This window comes from Ascaphus truei, chromosome 5, assembly GCF_040206685.1.
Source record: "Ascaphus truei isolate aAscTru1 chromosome 5, aAscTru1.hap1, whole genome shotgun sequence".
In the NCBI taxonomy this organism is placed as follows: domain Eukaryota; kingdom Metazoa; phylum Chordata; class Amphibia; order Anura; family Ascaphidae; genus Ascaphus; species Ascaphus truei.
The window spans coordinates 123,070,450-123,086,613 of NC_134487.1; the positions used below are offsets into that span (position 1 = coordinate 123,070,450).

The 16,164-nt window shown below is 41.1% G+C and overlaps 1 protein-coding gene across 1 annotated transcript in view; it reads left to right on the forward strand.

Moving 5' to 3' along the window:
- Positions 1-16,164, forward strand: part of APPL2 (adaptor protein, phosphotyrosine interacting with PH domain and leucine zipper 2) — a 57,730-nt gene that overhangs the window by 34,549 nt on the left and 7,017 nt on the right. Inside the window, exons 9-18 of the mRNA XM_075600571.1 lie at positions 296-378; positions 2,676-2,834; positions 4,441-4,629; positions 5,284-5,326; positions 6,096-6,152; positions 6,248-6,336; positions 11,064-11,228; positions 11,568-11,623; positions 12,929-13,103; positions 15,103-15,139. Coding sequence (XP_075456686.1) covers positions 296-378; positions 2,676-2,834; positions 4,441-4,629; positions 5,284-5,326; positions 6,096-6,152; positions 6,248-6,336; positions 11,064-11,228; positions 11,568-11,623; positions 12,929-13,103; positions 15,103-15,139 — 1,053 coding nt within the window. The remainder of the gene's footprint in view (positions 1-295; positions 379-2,675; positions 2,835-4,440; positions 4,630-5,283; positions 5,327-6,095; positions 6,153-6,247; positions 6,337-11,063; positions 11,229-11,567; positions 11,624-12,928; positions 13,104-15,102; positions 15,140-16,164) is intronic.

The window sequence follows — 16,164 nt, forward strand, 5'->3', positions numbered from 1 at the left end:
AGATGAAATAGTTTATGGGGAAATGTGACCGATAACCGTGTGTCTATATAGCTACCATTTTGATTGGTATTTCACACATCCTGGTAGATGAATAGAGGAAAGAAAATCGGTAATGCTATTGGAATACAAAAGACTTTTGATTCCAGGGTATGAATATAATCCTACATTGTTTTGTTATAGCATTGTGTATGAGGCTCTAAAAGTCACACGTCAGTGTCTGTGATATGTGAAACTTCACATTACACATGCATAACGGACTCGTTCTCTTGAACACTTTATGTTCCTTGTTTTGCAGGTTACGTTTTTAAAGAAAGGATCTGAAATGTTTTCCAAAAGAATGGATGGCTTTTTATCTTCTGTGTCAAGCATGATTGAACGGTAGGGTATGGAGGCATATAACAATTAGCATGATGTTTTTCAATGCGTTGTACAATACTCCTAGTTCAGCCTCTTACTAGAGAGGAGTGTCTCAGCGTGTAAAGACACTTTGTGAACAAGAATGCGGAGTTTGAACCTGGTTCTATCCTGATGTCTGCTCCTTGTGAGCTTAGGCAGTCACTTTATCTCCCTGTGCCTCAGGCACCAAAAACATAGATTGTAAACTCATCTGGGCAGGGCCTGTGTCTTTAGAAATTCCCTTGTGCTGTCTTACTATACTGTAATTGTGAAGCGCTTTATTTATTTATTATTATTTATTTATAAAATATTTTACCAGGAAGTAATACATTGAGAGTTACCTCTCGTTTTCAAGTATGTCCTGGGCACAGAGTTAAGACAAATAATACATGGTTACAAATTCAGTTACATAAGTTACATACAGTTCCATTGGGAGAAAAGCACTATATGAAATAATAACTTTATTATTACTAGTTAATGTTTTAAATGGGGATCTTTTTCAGTTGTATACACGTATTGACTGCATCAAACACTGAAACAGTTTTGCGTATTTTTATTGTGGTCTACAAATGTTACTACTTAATTTGGTATAAAAACACATTTTATGCGTCCTACATTATGAAATTATGTATGGGAGCATAGAAATGTTAGGAAAGATTACATTACCAGAATCAGAAAATAAATGTATATAAGTGAAATATGTACTAACAAAAATAGTGGAGTGTTTGGTACGTGAATTTTTGATTCTTTGCAGATTGATCCAAATTATGCTACAGACCAGGGAATTACTATGTGTATTGGTTGCAAGACATATATTAACTAATTTCAGTGGGTTATAACGAATCTTCCAGTGCTGGGAGGTGTCTTATGGCAGCAAATTGCTTAGTAAATATGGGCCTACACCTATCAAGGCTAATCACATTAATCGAAAAATAAGAATATCTTCAATCTTCTAATAAAATTACCACTTTTGCGCACATTAAAATGTCTCAAACCGGTGTGCAGCCCGGCTTTTCACCATTATCTCTTAGCATACAATACTTCCAATGTAGCCAGGGATTCTGGGTAATGACATGCAAATGAGCAGTCAAAGTGTGTCATTCTTTGCTTCTTATCCATTTTAACACGGACCCCTATAAGAATATGCCTGCCATATTACCCAGCTTTTCAGCACAGCATGGGTTAAAGAAGTGCATATCCAGTAACCCTATCCACAGACAGCTGTTTCCACCGTTTAGGTCTCCTCATACGTGACGTTGGTTACTGGCTTGGCAATGGGAAGTTGCTAGAGGCTTTGTATTTATACTCCAGCTACCAATGGGTTGAAATTTTAAAGCAACAATGCCTGCATAATCTTATGTGAGTTTAACTAGTGTAATAGTATCTTGCCCTCAAACTATGTCGGGCTGCTTATTTTTATGATTTTCTTTTGTTAAAAGTCATGATTTTTTTAATCTCTGATGTTACCATGGTAACCTTTAGACTGTACGAGTTCTGTGGAGAGCTCCACTTTAACCTCCCGGACACGTAACATTTCAATCGCTATTATCTCCTGAATGGAGCATCAGATTGTAAAAATGAAAACATGTTGATCAGCGGGGAATGCTGCTTTAGCCCTAGGGGCCATATTTGCTAAGTGCTGATATTCCATACAGATTCGGCCTTAAGGTGTCGTTCAGCCCGGGTAAGAGACTTTTAGAATAACACACCTCAGTAAATATAGGCTTAGATTTCTTAGGCCTTGGTGTACATGACAACTTTGGGAAGGGATAAACTTTAGGAACATTATTATTATTATTTCACTGGTTGATGTGCTATTAAATGGTAGTGATAATGTCCCAGCGGAAAGTTGGTTACATTAGAGGCAATCATTGGGCTCTATTTTAAGAAGCTGTGTGATGTATTTATACTGTAACAGGAAAGAAGAGGTTATTTGAATATAAATCTATATATGTTGTCATTTTAATAAAAAAGGACGATGGCATTAAACGCCTCCCGTCTTCGTTTACAGGTGGTTAAAAGTTGTTTCAATTAAGTGATTTGGCCAAGAAGTGACTAGGGCTGGAAATTAATCAGAAAGACAAACTTCCGTCACATACCTGTGTAATTGGAAAACACATGAAGTTTAATTTTACGATGGTGTCTGTGTCTTTATAACAAGGAAGCAGCAAAATAAAATGTGATCTGTAATTTTTTTTTTTTTATTACCATTTACAAAGTAAAATGTAATGTTGGACACAACTCAAAGTAAATAGTACAGCATGTTCCATGTGTTACAGGATACGGGGAGAGCTAGATGCAGAAGCGGAGGCCATGAGAATTTCTCAACAAGAGCTGCTCTCTGGCAGTGAATCTGTTTATACTCCGGATTATGATGTTTCCTCTCCTGTTATCAACAGAAACCTCATACAGAAGGCTGGCTATCTCAACATGAGGAGGTAAAGAGGACAGCCCATTCACTCTCAGCATGCTCTGAAATGTGCATCTACTGTGTGTCACTTTTTTACCCACCACCAGCTTCACAATGCAGACTCCGTGACCAATCTAAAATTGAGTCCAAAAGGACCAAACTACTCTGAGTGGCTCCCGCTCCACTAATTGAGCATTTTCCTTGTCCCAGGCGTAGCCGTATAAGCGCATTGATGCAGCAGACAAAAAGCTCCAAGGAAGTCATAATAAAAAGGATATGATGTTAAAAGTGACGCACCCACTTTGTGCTTATTTTCACGCCACTACCCAGAATCCTTGCCTGCAGTTTAACCCAGAGGCAGATTTCCCGCAAGACTGCCTAGGCTATATCCTAGAGTGGCAATTTTACGGGGGGCCAATGTTGTGTGTTGAGAAGGGGGTCTTGCCTTCTACAGAGCGGTCCCCCTCCTGCAGCGTCCCATTGTCATGGTGACCCGTCGTCAAATGATGCAGCGCCCTACCAAGACGATGCGTTGCATGACAACGCAGCATCAGATAATGTCGCTACGCTGCGGAGGAGGACCGCCCCTGAGCCTATAGGCAGCAAAAAGGTAAGTCCGGCACTGCTTTAACCAGTATATAATGTGATAACGTATGCAAATGCACTTGTGGGTATTTTGTCTTTGCTGGAAATTCTATGACATTTCCCATTCTAAATTTTGAGGTAGTCCCTCCTAGGACCAAAGTGGACAAATAGCAGAGGAATGTACACCAAAAAAAGAAGCGAACTGTGGGTGACTGACACCATTTTAAACTGTATAAGTATTTTTAGAATTTTTTTTTTATGTTTAATACCTCCAGAGTAACCAAATGCTTTGGAATGTTTTTATAGTCTTTACCTAATGTTCTAATAGTAATGTATTTATTTGTAATCGGCTGTATGTACATGGATATTGTTCATCCCGAGTCCTCCCCCTTTTTTTTGTTTTATTTGACTTATGATGGCAACATAATTAGTTTAAAGAGATCATTAGAAATAACAATAATTACCAGATAATATTTGAATAAAACATGACTGGAAAATAGAATTTAACTATTTTTTATACATGAAGTTAAAAAAAATATTTTAAGGCAATGGAGTCTTTATACGAAAATCCTTGACATTAATAAATTATTTTAAAAAAACAGAAAATGTCTCCGCTATGTGGGACTGCGCCTTTAAAGGCATTGAGCATTCTGTTTGATGTTCTCTTTTATATTTCATACAGTGATCTTTTACACAGTCAAATAACGAATTGTTCAAAAGCAGACGGCGTGTGTACTCTGAGAGTCCCCAGCAGTCTAAAACACAGCTCTCTTCTCCTTTGGTTTGGTGCCATATACACAGTATGAGTGTGCAGCCTCTTGTCAATGTCTCTGGATTCTTGAACTAGAGACAACCAGATATGGGCTGTTGTGGCAGATTGGCTCAGTTTTCAAAGTTATGAAGCTTGTTTCAAAAGCTCAAGGACGGAATAGATTTTTACTCACTCTGTGCATGCCACTGAAATGTAGCTTGATGCACCGTCCCAACCATATTAATGCTTTTCTCTGTTTTTACTTTTCTTTTTTTTTCTTTGTCTCTGCACCCATCAGTAAAACCGGCTTAGTCACTACATCATGGGAAAGATTGTATTTCTTTACGCAAGGAGGAAACTTGATGTGTCAGCACAGAGGAGAAGTGGCTGGAGGGTTGATTCAAGACCTGGACAATTGCTCTGTCATGGCAGTGGATTGTGAAGATAGACGATACTGTTTTCAGATCACGGCTCCCACCGGCAAATCGTATGAGTTGAAGGTTTTAGGGTTTCCTTGCACAAATTCATAATGGCTTAGAATGACAGAGCTAGAATTGTCTGCTTTTCAACATGCTTATATTCAATGTGATCTCTTGAACATGAACTGCTATTTTAATTTAGGTTACTGAGCATGTACAACTGTCCTTGGGTATTGCACATGCTGGTACCATATCCCTGGACTTATGCAGTTTTTTGCATCAAATCCTGATAATACTGTTGCGACTGACATTTTATCCCATCTTTCTCCTGGCAGATGGGCCTTCGTGAAAGGCTTTAGCTTTCTGAAAATATGTGTAAAAACCAGTGAGTCTCGAGTGTGAGATAACCAGACTGGTAATGCATTAAGCAAAGTCTTACTTAGCAACTTACTGTAACAGTAAGTGGCATTGCAGCTTTACATGAACTTTTGACTTTCAGGGAGCACATCTGTTACAGTAAGCACTGGCTTCTGTAACTATAGCAAGCTCCAGCTTTACAAGAATGGGTTAAGTCAAACCATTCACCACCTAGTCAAACAAAAGATGTTGCAGCTGTAGGCTATTGTCAGCATGGCTTTGTTCTACAAGCAGCTCTATTTCTTCCTGCTGTTGACATACAGTACATAAGTAATATTTATTTTATGCATTTTTGTCTTTCTTAGGAGCCTCATCCTCCAAGCAGAGGGAAAAAGGGAATATGAGGAGGTAATAGTTTTAGGCATGAGTACGGCTTCGTTCATCTTTTTTCCCATGTATCAATAAAATTATAGTTAATTTTCCCTGACTCTTAGAGGGTAATTTACCAAAGTCAAAACAAGGGCAAATAAACATCACCAGATTTATTAAACAACAACATTCTAATGGAAACCAATGGGGTTTTGTGCTTAGTTTTGCCCTGGTTTTGAGGCCTGCGACGTTGAAAAGTGACCCTATTAATATTTTGTCCAAACAATAAAAAACATTTTTTTTTTTAAATCTACTTTAAAATGTTCACATTTGTTCCAGAAGTTGCCTGCACTGGTACATCTCTACTGTGCAAAAACAGACAGGAAAGATCAGCATTTAAATGAATGACAATAAATAGCATGTTCCAACGCATTTTCATTCCTCAGCATTGAGCATCAGGAACTACTAGTTTATTATTTACAGCAGAAACGGTCATTAGCCAATGTATAGTATCCATTAGCATGTTGATGAATATATCTCAAAGTTTCTTGAAATTAAAAAGATGTTTATTATTCTCAGAAAGCACAGGAAGTCTGTGGGTTACTGCCAGAAATAGAGCTGTGAGGGGCTGTGTAAGTGACATTACACTCTAACATGATGCCAGGATTGCAAAGAGATTAAAGGATTTACCGGGTCACACAAGGCTTATTTGTAACCCGGTGCCATCGGGGCAATTTATGAATTGAACATCCGGTTGAATGTTGTGTTTTGTTGTAAATAACCCAAAGGGATTTCTTTTTCCACCTAGTGGATTTCTGCTATCAACAATATTTCCAGACAGATCTATTTAACAGATAACCCAGAGGTATTTTATTTACTACAGCATCTTAAGCGCACAGCCTGTCAGACTTTGTAAGACTTGCACTTGGTTTCATTCTTTGATTCTCTGACTTCTGGCAGGCAGTAGCGATCAAGTTAAATCAGACCGCACAACAGGCAGTGACTCCCATCACCAGCTTCGAGAAAAGACTGGAAAACCTACAACCCAGGTAACCCAACCACCCCTCATAAGGTGTCAGAATGCCTGAGAGACCCAACTTGGAACAGACAGACATGAGTAATGCTGACGTGCATGCTGGGTAGCCTGTTTGCCTCATGCTTACTTTGGGAGCTATGTTGGCTCTTTGCATAACGCATTATTTCCTGATTCTCACTCCATTACTTGCCTTTTGTCTTCACCAGAAGGCAGATCATTCTAGTCAGTCATGGTCATACCGTGCTAACCAGTTTATAGTAGAGAACCAATGACTTTTCCTCACAAATAGCTCTCTGACCCCGCATACACATTAACACAATTCAACCCACATATGTGTGACACCAGCAAGAAGAGCCACTACACAAAGTTGTTCAGATGGTTCCTTATGTTGGCAAACTATAAATAGTATGAAAATACTTTGGCTCCTCTCAATACAGCCTCCTTCTCAATCACTGATTATTTGCTGATCATTTTGCGATGCAAAGTTCTAGTATCCCTATTTGTGCTGGGGTAACGAGAAAGTACTTTATTGGTGAACAATTGGTCCATTTTTATCATATGGCCCATAAGTACGTTATTGCTTCTGGTCTCTAAAACTTCACAGTAAATTGTAAAAGAAACATCTTGTAACCGAAACCTCATTTCTATCAACGAGAGAATGCATAAGCCACTTTAAAAGTACTAATTTACACACACCCCTACAAATCCTCCTCACACATCCTCTTTCTATCCATGCTTCTCCTCCTTGCTTCTGGGGATATCTCTCCCAATCCTGGTCCCTGTCTTATTTCAACTTGCTCTCGTCCTCGCCTCCCACATGCAACTTCTACTCCTTCTGGTGTCAACCCCTCCAACCTCATATCCATCCCCTGCCACCCTCCCTCCTCTCTCCCTTTCTCCTGTGCCCTTTGGAATGCTCGCTCCCTCTCTAACAAGTTCCTCTCTGTACATGACTTCTTTCTCTCTCACTCTCTGCTCCTATTTGCTATAACTGAGACCTGGTTCACTCAGTCTGACTCTGCTCTGGAAGCTGCCCTCTCCTATGGTGGCCTTTCCTTCTCCCACACTCCGCGCCCTGATGGCAGGGGTGGAGGCGTGGGGCTCCTGCTCTCCTCTGTCTGCCGTTACCGAACCCTTCCTATTCCCCCCTCTCTTGCTTTTCCCTCCTTTGAGGCTCACACTGTCCAGATCTTCTCTCCTCTCCCTGTTCATGTGGCGGTCATCTATCGCCCACCTACCTCTACTCATCCCCCTTCTGCTTTTCTCTCTCACTTTGAATCCTGGCTCTCTTTCTTTCTCTCCTCAGACTCCCCTGTTCTTCTCCTTGGGGACTTCAATTGCCACATTGATGACCCCTCTCTCTCTTGGGCTTCCCGCTTTCTTTCTCTTACCTCTTCTTTTGGCCTTCAACAGTGGACTGCAGCCAGCACCCACAAGGATGGCCACTACTTAGACCTGGTTTTCACTAAAAACTTCTCTCTCTCTGATTTCTCCATTTCCCCTTTTCCTCTCTCTGACCATCATCTCATCTCATTCTCTTTATCTCGCTTCTCCCCTTCTCCACCTCCATCTACACCCCGGTTCTGCAGAAACCTGCGCTCTATTCACTTACCTGACTTTGAGTCCACTTTACACTCCTCCCTCTCCTCTCTCAGCTCTGCTACAGACCCTGACAACCTGGTCAGGAACTACAACTCTGTCTTGTCCTCCTCTCTTGATCTACATGCCCCGCTTTCTCTCTGCCGCCCTCGCCCTTCTAACCCTAGACCCTGGCTAAATTCCCACACACGCATGCTGCGTTCCTCCACTCGTTCCTCTGAACGCCTCTGGAGGAAGTCTCACACTCTCGCAGACTTCCTTCACTACAAATTTATGCTATCCTGTTTCAACTCTGCCCTCTCGCAAGCTAAACAAGCCTACTTTTCTGCACTAATCAACATGCACAAGTCTAACCCACGCCGACTGTTCTCTGTCTTTGATACTCTACTCAAACCACCCTCAGCTGCCTCTCCTTCCTCCATCTCCGCTCAGGACTTTGCTGACTATTTTAAGGAAAAGGTGGAATCCATACGGCAGAACATCCCCTCTGTTTCTTCCCCCCATCCTACACCTCTTCCTAACTCTCCTCCTACCTTCCTTGAGTCTTTTTCCACTGTCTCAGAGGAGGATGTGTCGCTGTTGATCTCCTCTTCTCCCTCTACCACTTGCCCTCTTGACCCCATTCCCTCCCATCTCCTAAAACCTCTAGCTCCTACTATAATCCCTACGCTTACACACATTTTTAACTCCTCCCTCTGCTCTGGAACCTTTCCATCCTCCTTCAAACATGCAAAAAGTCATACCATTACTCAAAAACAGCAAGCTTGACCCTACCTGTCTTTCTAACTATCGACCTGTCTCCCTCCTGCCTTTTGCCTCTAAATTACTTGAACGTCTTGTATTCTCTCGCTTGCTCCATTTTCTCAACACCTATTCTCTCCTAGACCCTCTACAATCTGGCTTCCGCACTGCTCACTCCACCGAAACAGCCCTCACCAAAATAACTGACGACCTCCATGCTGCCAAAGACAGAGGTCATTACACTCTGCTCATATTACTCGACCTCTCTGCAGCATTTGACACCGTGGACCACCCTCTTCTCCTCCACATTCTCCATACTCTAGGTATTCGGAACAAAGCTCTATCCTGGATCTCATCCTACCTCTCCCATCGTACTTTTAGTGTCTCTTCTGCTAACACCTCCTCCTCCTCTATTGATCTCTCTGTGGAGGTACCCCAGGGCTCTGTCCTGGGACCTCTTCTCTTTTCTCTGTACACACTCTCTCTAGGTGACCTAATAACATCTTTTGGGTTTAATTATCACCTCTATGCCGACGACACACAAATATACTTTTCAACACCTGACCTTACACCTGCTGTACAAACCAAAGTTTCTGAATGTCTCTCTGCTATATCATCCTGGATGGCCCTCCGACGCCTTAAACTCAACATGGCTAAAACAGAGCTCCTCATACTTCCTCCCAAACCTGGCCCTACTACTTCCTTCCACATTACTGTTGGAACTACAATCATTCACCCAGTAGCCCAAGCACGCTGCCTAGGGGTCACACTCGACTCCTCTCTCACATTCGCCCCTCACATTCAAAACATTTCTAAAACTTGTCACTTTTTCCTCCGCAATATAACTAAGATACGCCCTTTCCTCTGTTGTTCGACTGCTAAAACTCTGACTCAGGCCCTCATTCTCTCCCGTCTTGATTACTGTAACCTCCTGCTGTCTGGCCTTCCTGCCTCTCACCTGTCTCCCCTACAATCTATCCTAAATGCTGCTGCCAGAATCACTCTACTCTTTCCTAGATCTGTCTCAGCATCTCCCCTCATGAAATCCCTCTCCTGGCTTCCGACCAAATCCCGCATCTCACACTCCATTCTTCTCCTCACTTTTAAAGCTTTACACTCTTCTGCTCCTCCTTACATCTCAGCCCTAATTTCTCGCTATGCACCATCCAGACTCTTGCGTTCTGCTCAAGGATGTCTACTTTCTACCCCCTTTGTATCTAAAGCCCTCTCCCGCCTTAAACCTTTTTCACTGACTGCCCCACACCTCTGGAATGCCCTTCCCCTCAGTACCCGACTAGCACCCTCTCTATCCACCTTTAAGACCCACCTTAAGACACACTTGCTTAAAGAAGCATATGAATAGCACTGTGGATATTCTGAACACAGGATACATAAAGCTTGGCCCCCTGCAGACGCACTTACTAGAACTCCCTCCTACTGTCTCTGTACGTTCTCCCTACCTACCAATTAGACTGTAAGCTCCTCTGGGCAGGGACTCCTCTTCCGAAATGTTACTTTTATGTCTAAAGCACTTATTCCCATGATCTGTTATTTATATTATCTGTTATTTATTTGATTACCACATGTATTACTACTGTGAAGGGCTATGTACACTAATGGCGCTATATAAATAAAGACATACAATACAATACAATACAATACAAGAGTGCTGTTTTCTTAAAGCTGACAGAAAATCAGCACCTTTTTGAAGGCATGGAAAGCCGACATAACCAAAAACAGTGTCTACTAAAGCAGAACTTCAAGATGCATTTTACTTAAAAAATATTAGTGTAAAATCTCCGGCAAATGTATTTTATTGTTGTCCTGGAAACAAAAAGGCCTATTATATGCATTACACCTGCTCGCCATCCAACTCAGGTCGGGCTCTGTGCCTGTGCAGCCACGCTGTAGTTCAGGTGTGGACAACCCCAGTCCTCAAGGGCCACCAAGAGGTCATGTTTGCAGGATATCCCTGCTTCAGCACAGGTGGTGCAGTTATAATGACTGAGCCACCTGTGCTGAAGCAGGGATATCCCAAAAACCTGACCTGTTGGTGGCCCTTGAGGACTAGAGTTGGCCACCCTTGCTCTAGTTGCTTGTCTATATTGATGTTTTTGTGACTTCAGCATAATTCAATATATCCCGACGCTTCAAGTCAATGAAAGTTTTCGGCTGATTGCACAGATCCTATTGAAATAGCCCGTTGGGGTAAGAAAGCTGCAAGGGAAGAAAAGGGGAAATGTAAACCTAAAACAATAGCATTTAATAGCATTTTATGCATGTAAGCATCCAATGCATTGAACAGAAACTACACCATACATAGCCTCATCGAACCAATGGAGGATCGCAGATTGTAGTTTGTGTTTTGTTTAATACTGGTTGTGTGTTGCATTTCTATAGTGAGAGTGTGAAGCAGACAGAACTAGAAAATGAGAACCATGACCATGCAACAGATGAGCCATCCCATGAACCTGAACCTGTACAACTAATAGCCCCCGGGACCCCCATTCAGTTTGACATCGTACTGCCTGCGTCTGAATTCCAGGACCAAAACAGAAGCAGCAGGTACAACAAGTTTAATATTGTCTTACATTTCCACTGTGTCTGCTGCTCTTCATATACAGCACTTAGCCCCTTTGATGCAGGGGGCCAGCAATGCATTGTGCATTGTGTTGCTGGACCCCTGGCAGCAAAGAGATTGTGGATATATCACTTCTTGACATCACAACTTGACCCTTTTATTGTTACATGGGACTGCCATGCAGACCAGGGCACATCAGGAGACAAACAGTCCCGCCAAACCTTCACAACCTGTTCTTGGAAAGTGTGTAAGAAGAAGTAATGTGTTTGATATTTCTACAATATGGCCTCGGTTATGAGTGTTTTGTCTCTTCCTTTTTTCAGGCGCACAAATCCATTTGGGGAGTCTGAAGATAACAGTGAAAAGTGTGCAGAGGAAGGTAAAGCCCAGCAGGGGGTGCGCTGGGGGACATTGGTGTTACTGGCAACCAGTTTTATATCCATTATTGTGATTAATAAATACATTTCTAAGTACAATTCATGATTACTCTTATGAAAATATATATATACATATATATGTAGCACCTGTTCTCCCCCCCCCCCCCCCCCCATGCCACGGAAGATCTGGCCACTGCATGCGTGTTTCCCTGGGTACTGTACTGTAGCTCACCTGCTGGTTCAGGAGGTCTGAGTTGCTCCACGGTTGGAGTTTGGGAGCAGCAACAGGGCAGGCTTTCTTGTGGTTCTTACTGTGCAGCGCCTCCATCCCGTGAGGATCCTGCTGGGTGCAGGATGGTCCCTACAGGTAATAATCCGTTCCAATAATCACACACCATAGTTGGTCCAACAGCAGTTTTATTGTACAACAGCATGATTGTCCTCCAGCCCTGGAGCAGACCCCCAGGGCTTGAGGCCCCAAGAGCCCCTCCCTATCACACCGTCCCAAAATTATCAACACTCAATTTGGTGGAGTGTCAGCTTTTATACCTGGGGGAAGGGCTTGTAACCCCGCCCCATAACAGAGCAGGTCCAGGTACTGACAGGCATCACACCATATACATGTGACCCAGTCAGTACCCTCCCCAGGTATAACACTCCAACTGAAGGTTTACGCCTGCCCCTGGATAAGGCAACATAGTACCCATTCCAGGCTGCAACTGCAGGATAGGCCCTGACAGGAGTTGAACCCCAACACTGCCTGTATCTATCAGGACTTATAGTGTTGAGGCCAGTAGAAGGCTATAGCCAGGGGCACTTGGCTACATCTATCTATCTAATTTAACTTTTCTATAGGTGATAAGCAATATTTTTTTAAGGTGATTTTTTTTTGTTCTAGTACTCCTTTAATAAGAAATAAGTTTTACATCATAATATTTTTTCATTTTTAATATTTTCTTTAAACAACAGGGTGCAGATTATATTTCACATATACAGTAGTTTGCATTCTGTGCTTTAAACAATTTTGGATGGATTACAACTTTTTAAAATTTCCTTTTCATATTAAAATGATCACGAATAAAGCGTGTTAAGTAGTGCAGTACAATGGGGGTGAAGGAGAAATAAACATGATATAACATACAAAAGTCCTACCAAGTTTACACATCCCAATACTTTAGTTAATGAGCTCTCTGTGCCAAGCAAGAACACGAGGTCTCAGTTTAAAGCTGAATATTGCTAACTTCACATTTTTGTGTCTCTTGCTGCAGTACCATGGACAGATATATTTGTTCCTTCTTGTTTTGTAGGCTCACTCTTGCAACAGATGTTTGTAGTTCGCTTTTTAGGATCAATGGCTGTAAATTCAGGCAGGACCAACAAAGTCATCTTTGAAGCCATGAGACAAGTTTTGGCCGCACGAGCGATTCATAATATCTTCCGGATGACAGAATCCCACTTGATGGTAACCAGCAAAAGCATCAGGTATGTTGTGGTATTTTTGCAATCCTTATATAAGTGATGGTCTCTCCTGATAATAAATAGAGGTAGGTGAATGATGCATATAGGAAACACCATTGGGACATGTCTGTAACGTGCAATTCTGTTTTGTGCAATGTGTGTCTGTGGGCAGCCCAGGACATGCCACTATATATTCAATGAATACTCTTCAGAAGAATCATTAATATATCTTGTACATTATATAATACATTTCCTATGACATGTTTAATAATACAAATATAAAGAGCAACCCAGAATTTGACGGCTTATAAGAACCACTTGGCCCACCTAGCCTGGCCGTTATCATCTTATTTTTCTTATTCTGATGCAACGCTCACTTATAAATTAAATAAAAATACAAATATAGAAATAAACCTGGCGCATACAAGTGATATTCAATATACAGTGATTATGTGGTAAACAATGAAATAAAATATCTAAAGTCCATAAAGGATATGGTGGTGAATAGGATGGAAAGAGTCTCTTCTTCAATGATGATAAATTGAAAATAGAAAATGGACTCGGTCCTCAACACTCGTTATAAAGCTCCTCTTAACAGCAGCTACTGTCCTGTAGATTGAGACATAAAACAGGGACACAACATTGCGCAGTGTCGTTTTAAGCAATGAAGCCCTCTGATGTGAATGCACAAAGAAATGCCCCCTTACTAGAAGTAGGAAAGCAGCATGCGGTGGAGAGAAACTGTATGTTGGGTCTTCCAAGTCCAAACGTTTTCAGGATTTGGATTTGGAAGACCCAACATACAGTTTCTCTCCACCGCATGCTGCTTTCCTACTTCTAGTAAGGGGGCATTTCTTTGTGCATTCACATCAGAGGGCTTCATTGCTTAAAACGACACTGCGCAATGTTGTGTCCCTGTTTTATGTCTCAATCTACAGGACAGTAGCTGCTGTGAGGAGGAGCTTTATAACGTGTGTTGAGGACTGAGTCCATTTTCTATTTATCATCATTGAAGAAAAGACTCTTTCCACCCTATTCACCACCATATCCTTTATGGACTTTAGATATTTTATTTCATTGTTTATCACATAATCACTGTATATTGAATATCCCTTATATGCGCCAGGTTTATTTCTATATTTGTATTTTTATGTTGTTTTTGGGCATTATTTGAGATAGTTTCCACATTAGAATACCGGGCAGCTTTTTTTGTGCACTGCACCATTATTTATTAGGTCTAGCGCTTGTTATAGTACCACTTGTTTTTGTATTTAGCTCACATCTAAATTGTAGGGTTAGGAGATAAAAGATGATTCTGAAAAAAATAAAAAAGCAAAAATCAGTGCTGGATCTTTTTTTATGGAGTATTCAAATTGCCTATGTTCTTTTGCATCTGTTTTGGGAGAGGTGGGGTGTACCTGAAGACTAACATGTTGGTATTAATTCAGTTAATTGATTTACAGCAGTGAATGATTTCAAAATCTAAAACCTCAACGGAATGTTTAAAAGCACTCAAGAACAGAAAACATTCGAACTCAAAATGACAATACACTTTGACATTAAAACAAGAGGACTTAATGCTGATATGGGCTTTTTTTTAACACACTACCATCATTTTTTTGTAATGTTTCTCCCTGCCTCTCTGTGAATTTTACAATTACCCCCCTCTCCTCCTTGCACACTGCTAATGGATGTATGGTCCTGTGTCTCACTGTCCCTTTCATCCATGTATTGCCCTGTCTGTTTATTCCTTCTCTGCATGTGCCTTGGATGGCTATCTTGTTTTTCTTTTTTACATCTGTGTTAAGCTCATGGAATCTCTGTAAATCAGTATTGCTGACCTGAGGAAGAGAGAGAACTCTCGAAAGCTTGTCTTGTCATATCTATTGTTAGCCGAAATAAAAAAAAGGTATCAACTAATACCGAAGTACTAATTTACTCTGCACAGAAGTAAGGGAAATATCAACAGATTAAATTTTAAGTATGCCATCATTACATTAAAAAAACTGTTTTTGAATTGCAGATTAATAGATCCTCAAACTCAAGTTACAAGAATAAGTGTGAGTAGCTTTTGTTGTTTATTTCTCTACACTGAATGTAAATAATTGATATTTAAAATAAATTTTGTACATAGGAATTAAAACTTGAAGTGATCAAATAACCAGAAATACAATCTAAAAAATGATTGAGGTGTCTATACTTTTATCCATAAATACTGTAGCAGGAAGGTACCATTTTGAAGAGGTTGTGGGGATGGTGAGGCAATTTACTTCTGCAAGGTTCTAATTAACACAAAGCAACATCATAAAGAAGGAATTATCTTGAGAAAAATCAACCCTCTTTCAGTTTACCAACCAAAATATTTAAGGTGTCAGAGATAGAATGAATTCTGGTACATTTTGGTTGTAGGAGAGACTGCACCTTTAAAACAAGAGTTCAAGACCCAGTTCCAGCTCACTATGTGACCATGTACCTTTGACAGAAAAAAATATTTTTTATTCTTACCGATTAAGAGTAAATAATTTATTCTCTTAATAACAGTGCATCACCATAGGGTAATAGGCCACTCCTGGCCGGAGGTAGGTCACAAATCAGTTTATTGAAGGTGACTCCTCTTAGAGACTAAGATAAAATAATGGTAACCGGAAAATAATTCTCTCTTCTCCTGCATCTCCATGACAATGCATCACCGTAGGGATGTCCCAAAGACAGAGAGGTGAGGGATGAGTACTGCACAACTGCATGGAGAACCTTCCTCCCAAAACTGGCTTAGGCCGCGTCCATGGTGAGCGTGACGGCGCAATCAAAATGCCGTGCCTCTGAGGCAGGCCATAGAGCGCACGACCGCGCACGCGATGTGCGAGAAAACAAATATTCTCATTCTCACTTCTTTAGTATGACAGAGTAGGAGTAGGGTTGTTGAACATCTCAGATTGATTGCTTAGGGGGATAATCCTCAATACTTGGTCCAATATTTAAAAATGTCCATAATGATTCTTATAGTAGGTGTATAGGTTTAGAGCTACTTAGAAACTTTGACAGCTTGTTTCACTGGTACATAAAATCTACAGTATCTGTACACTAC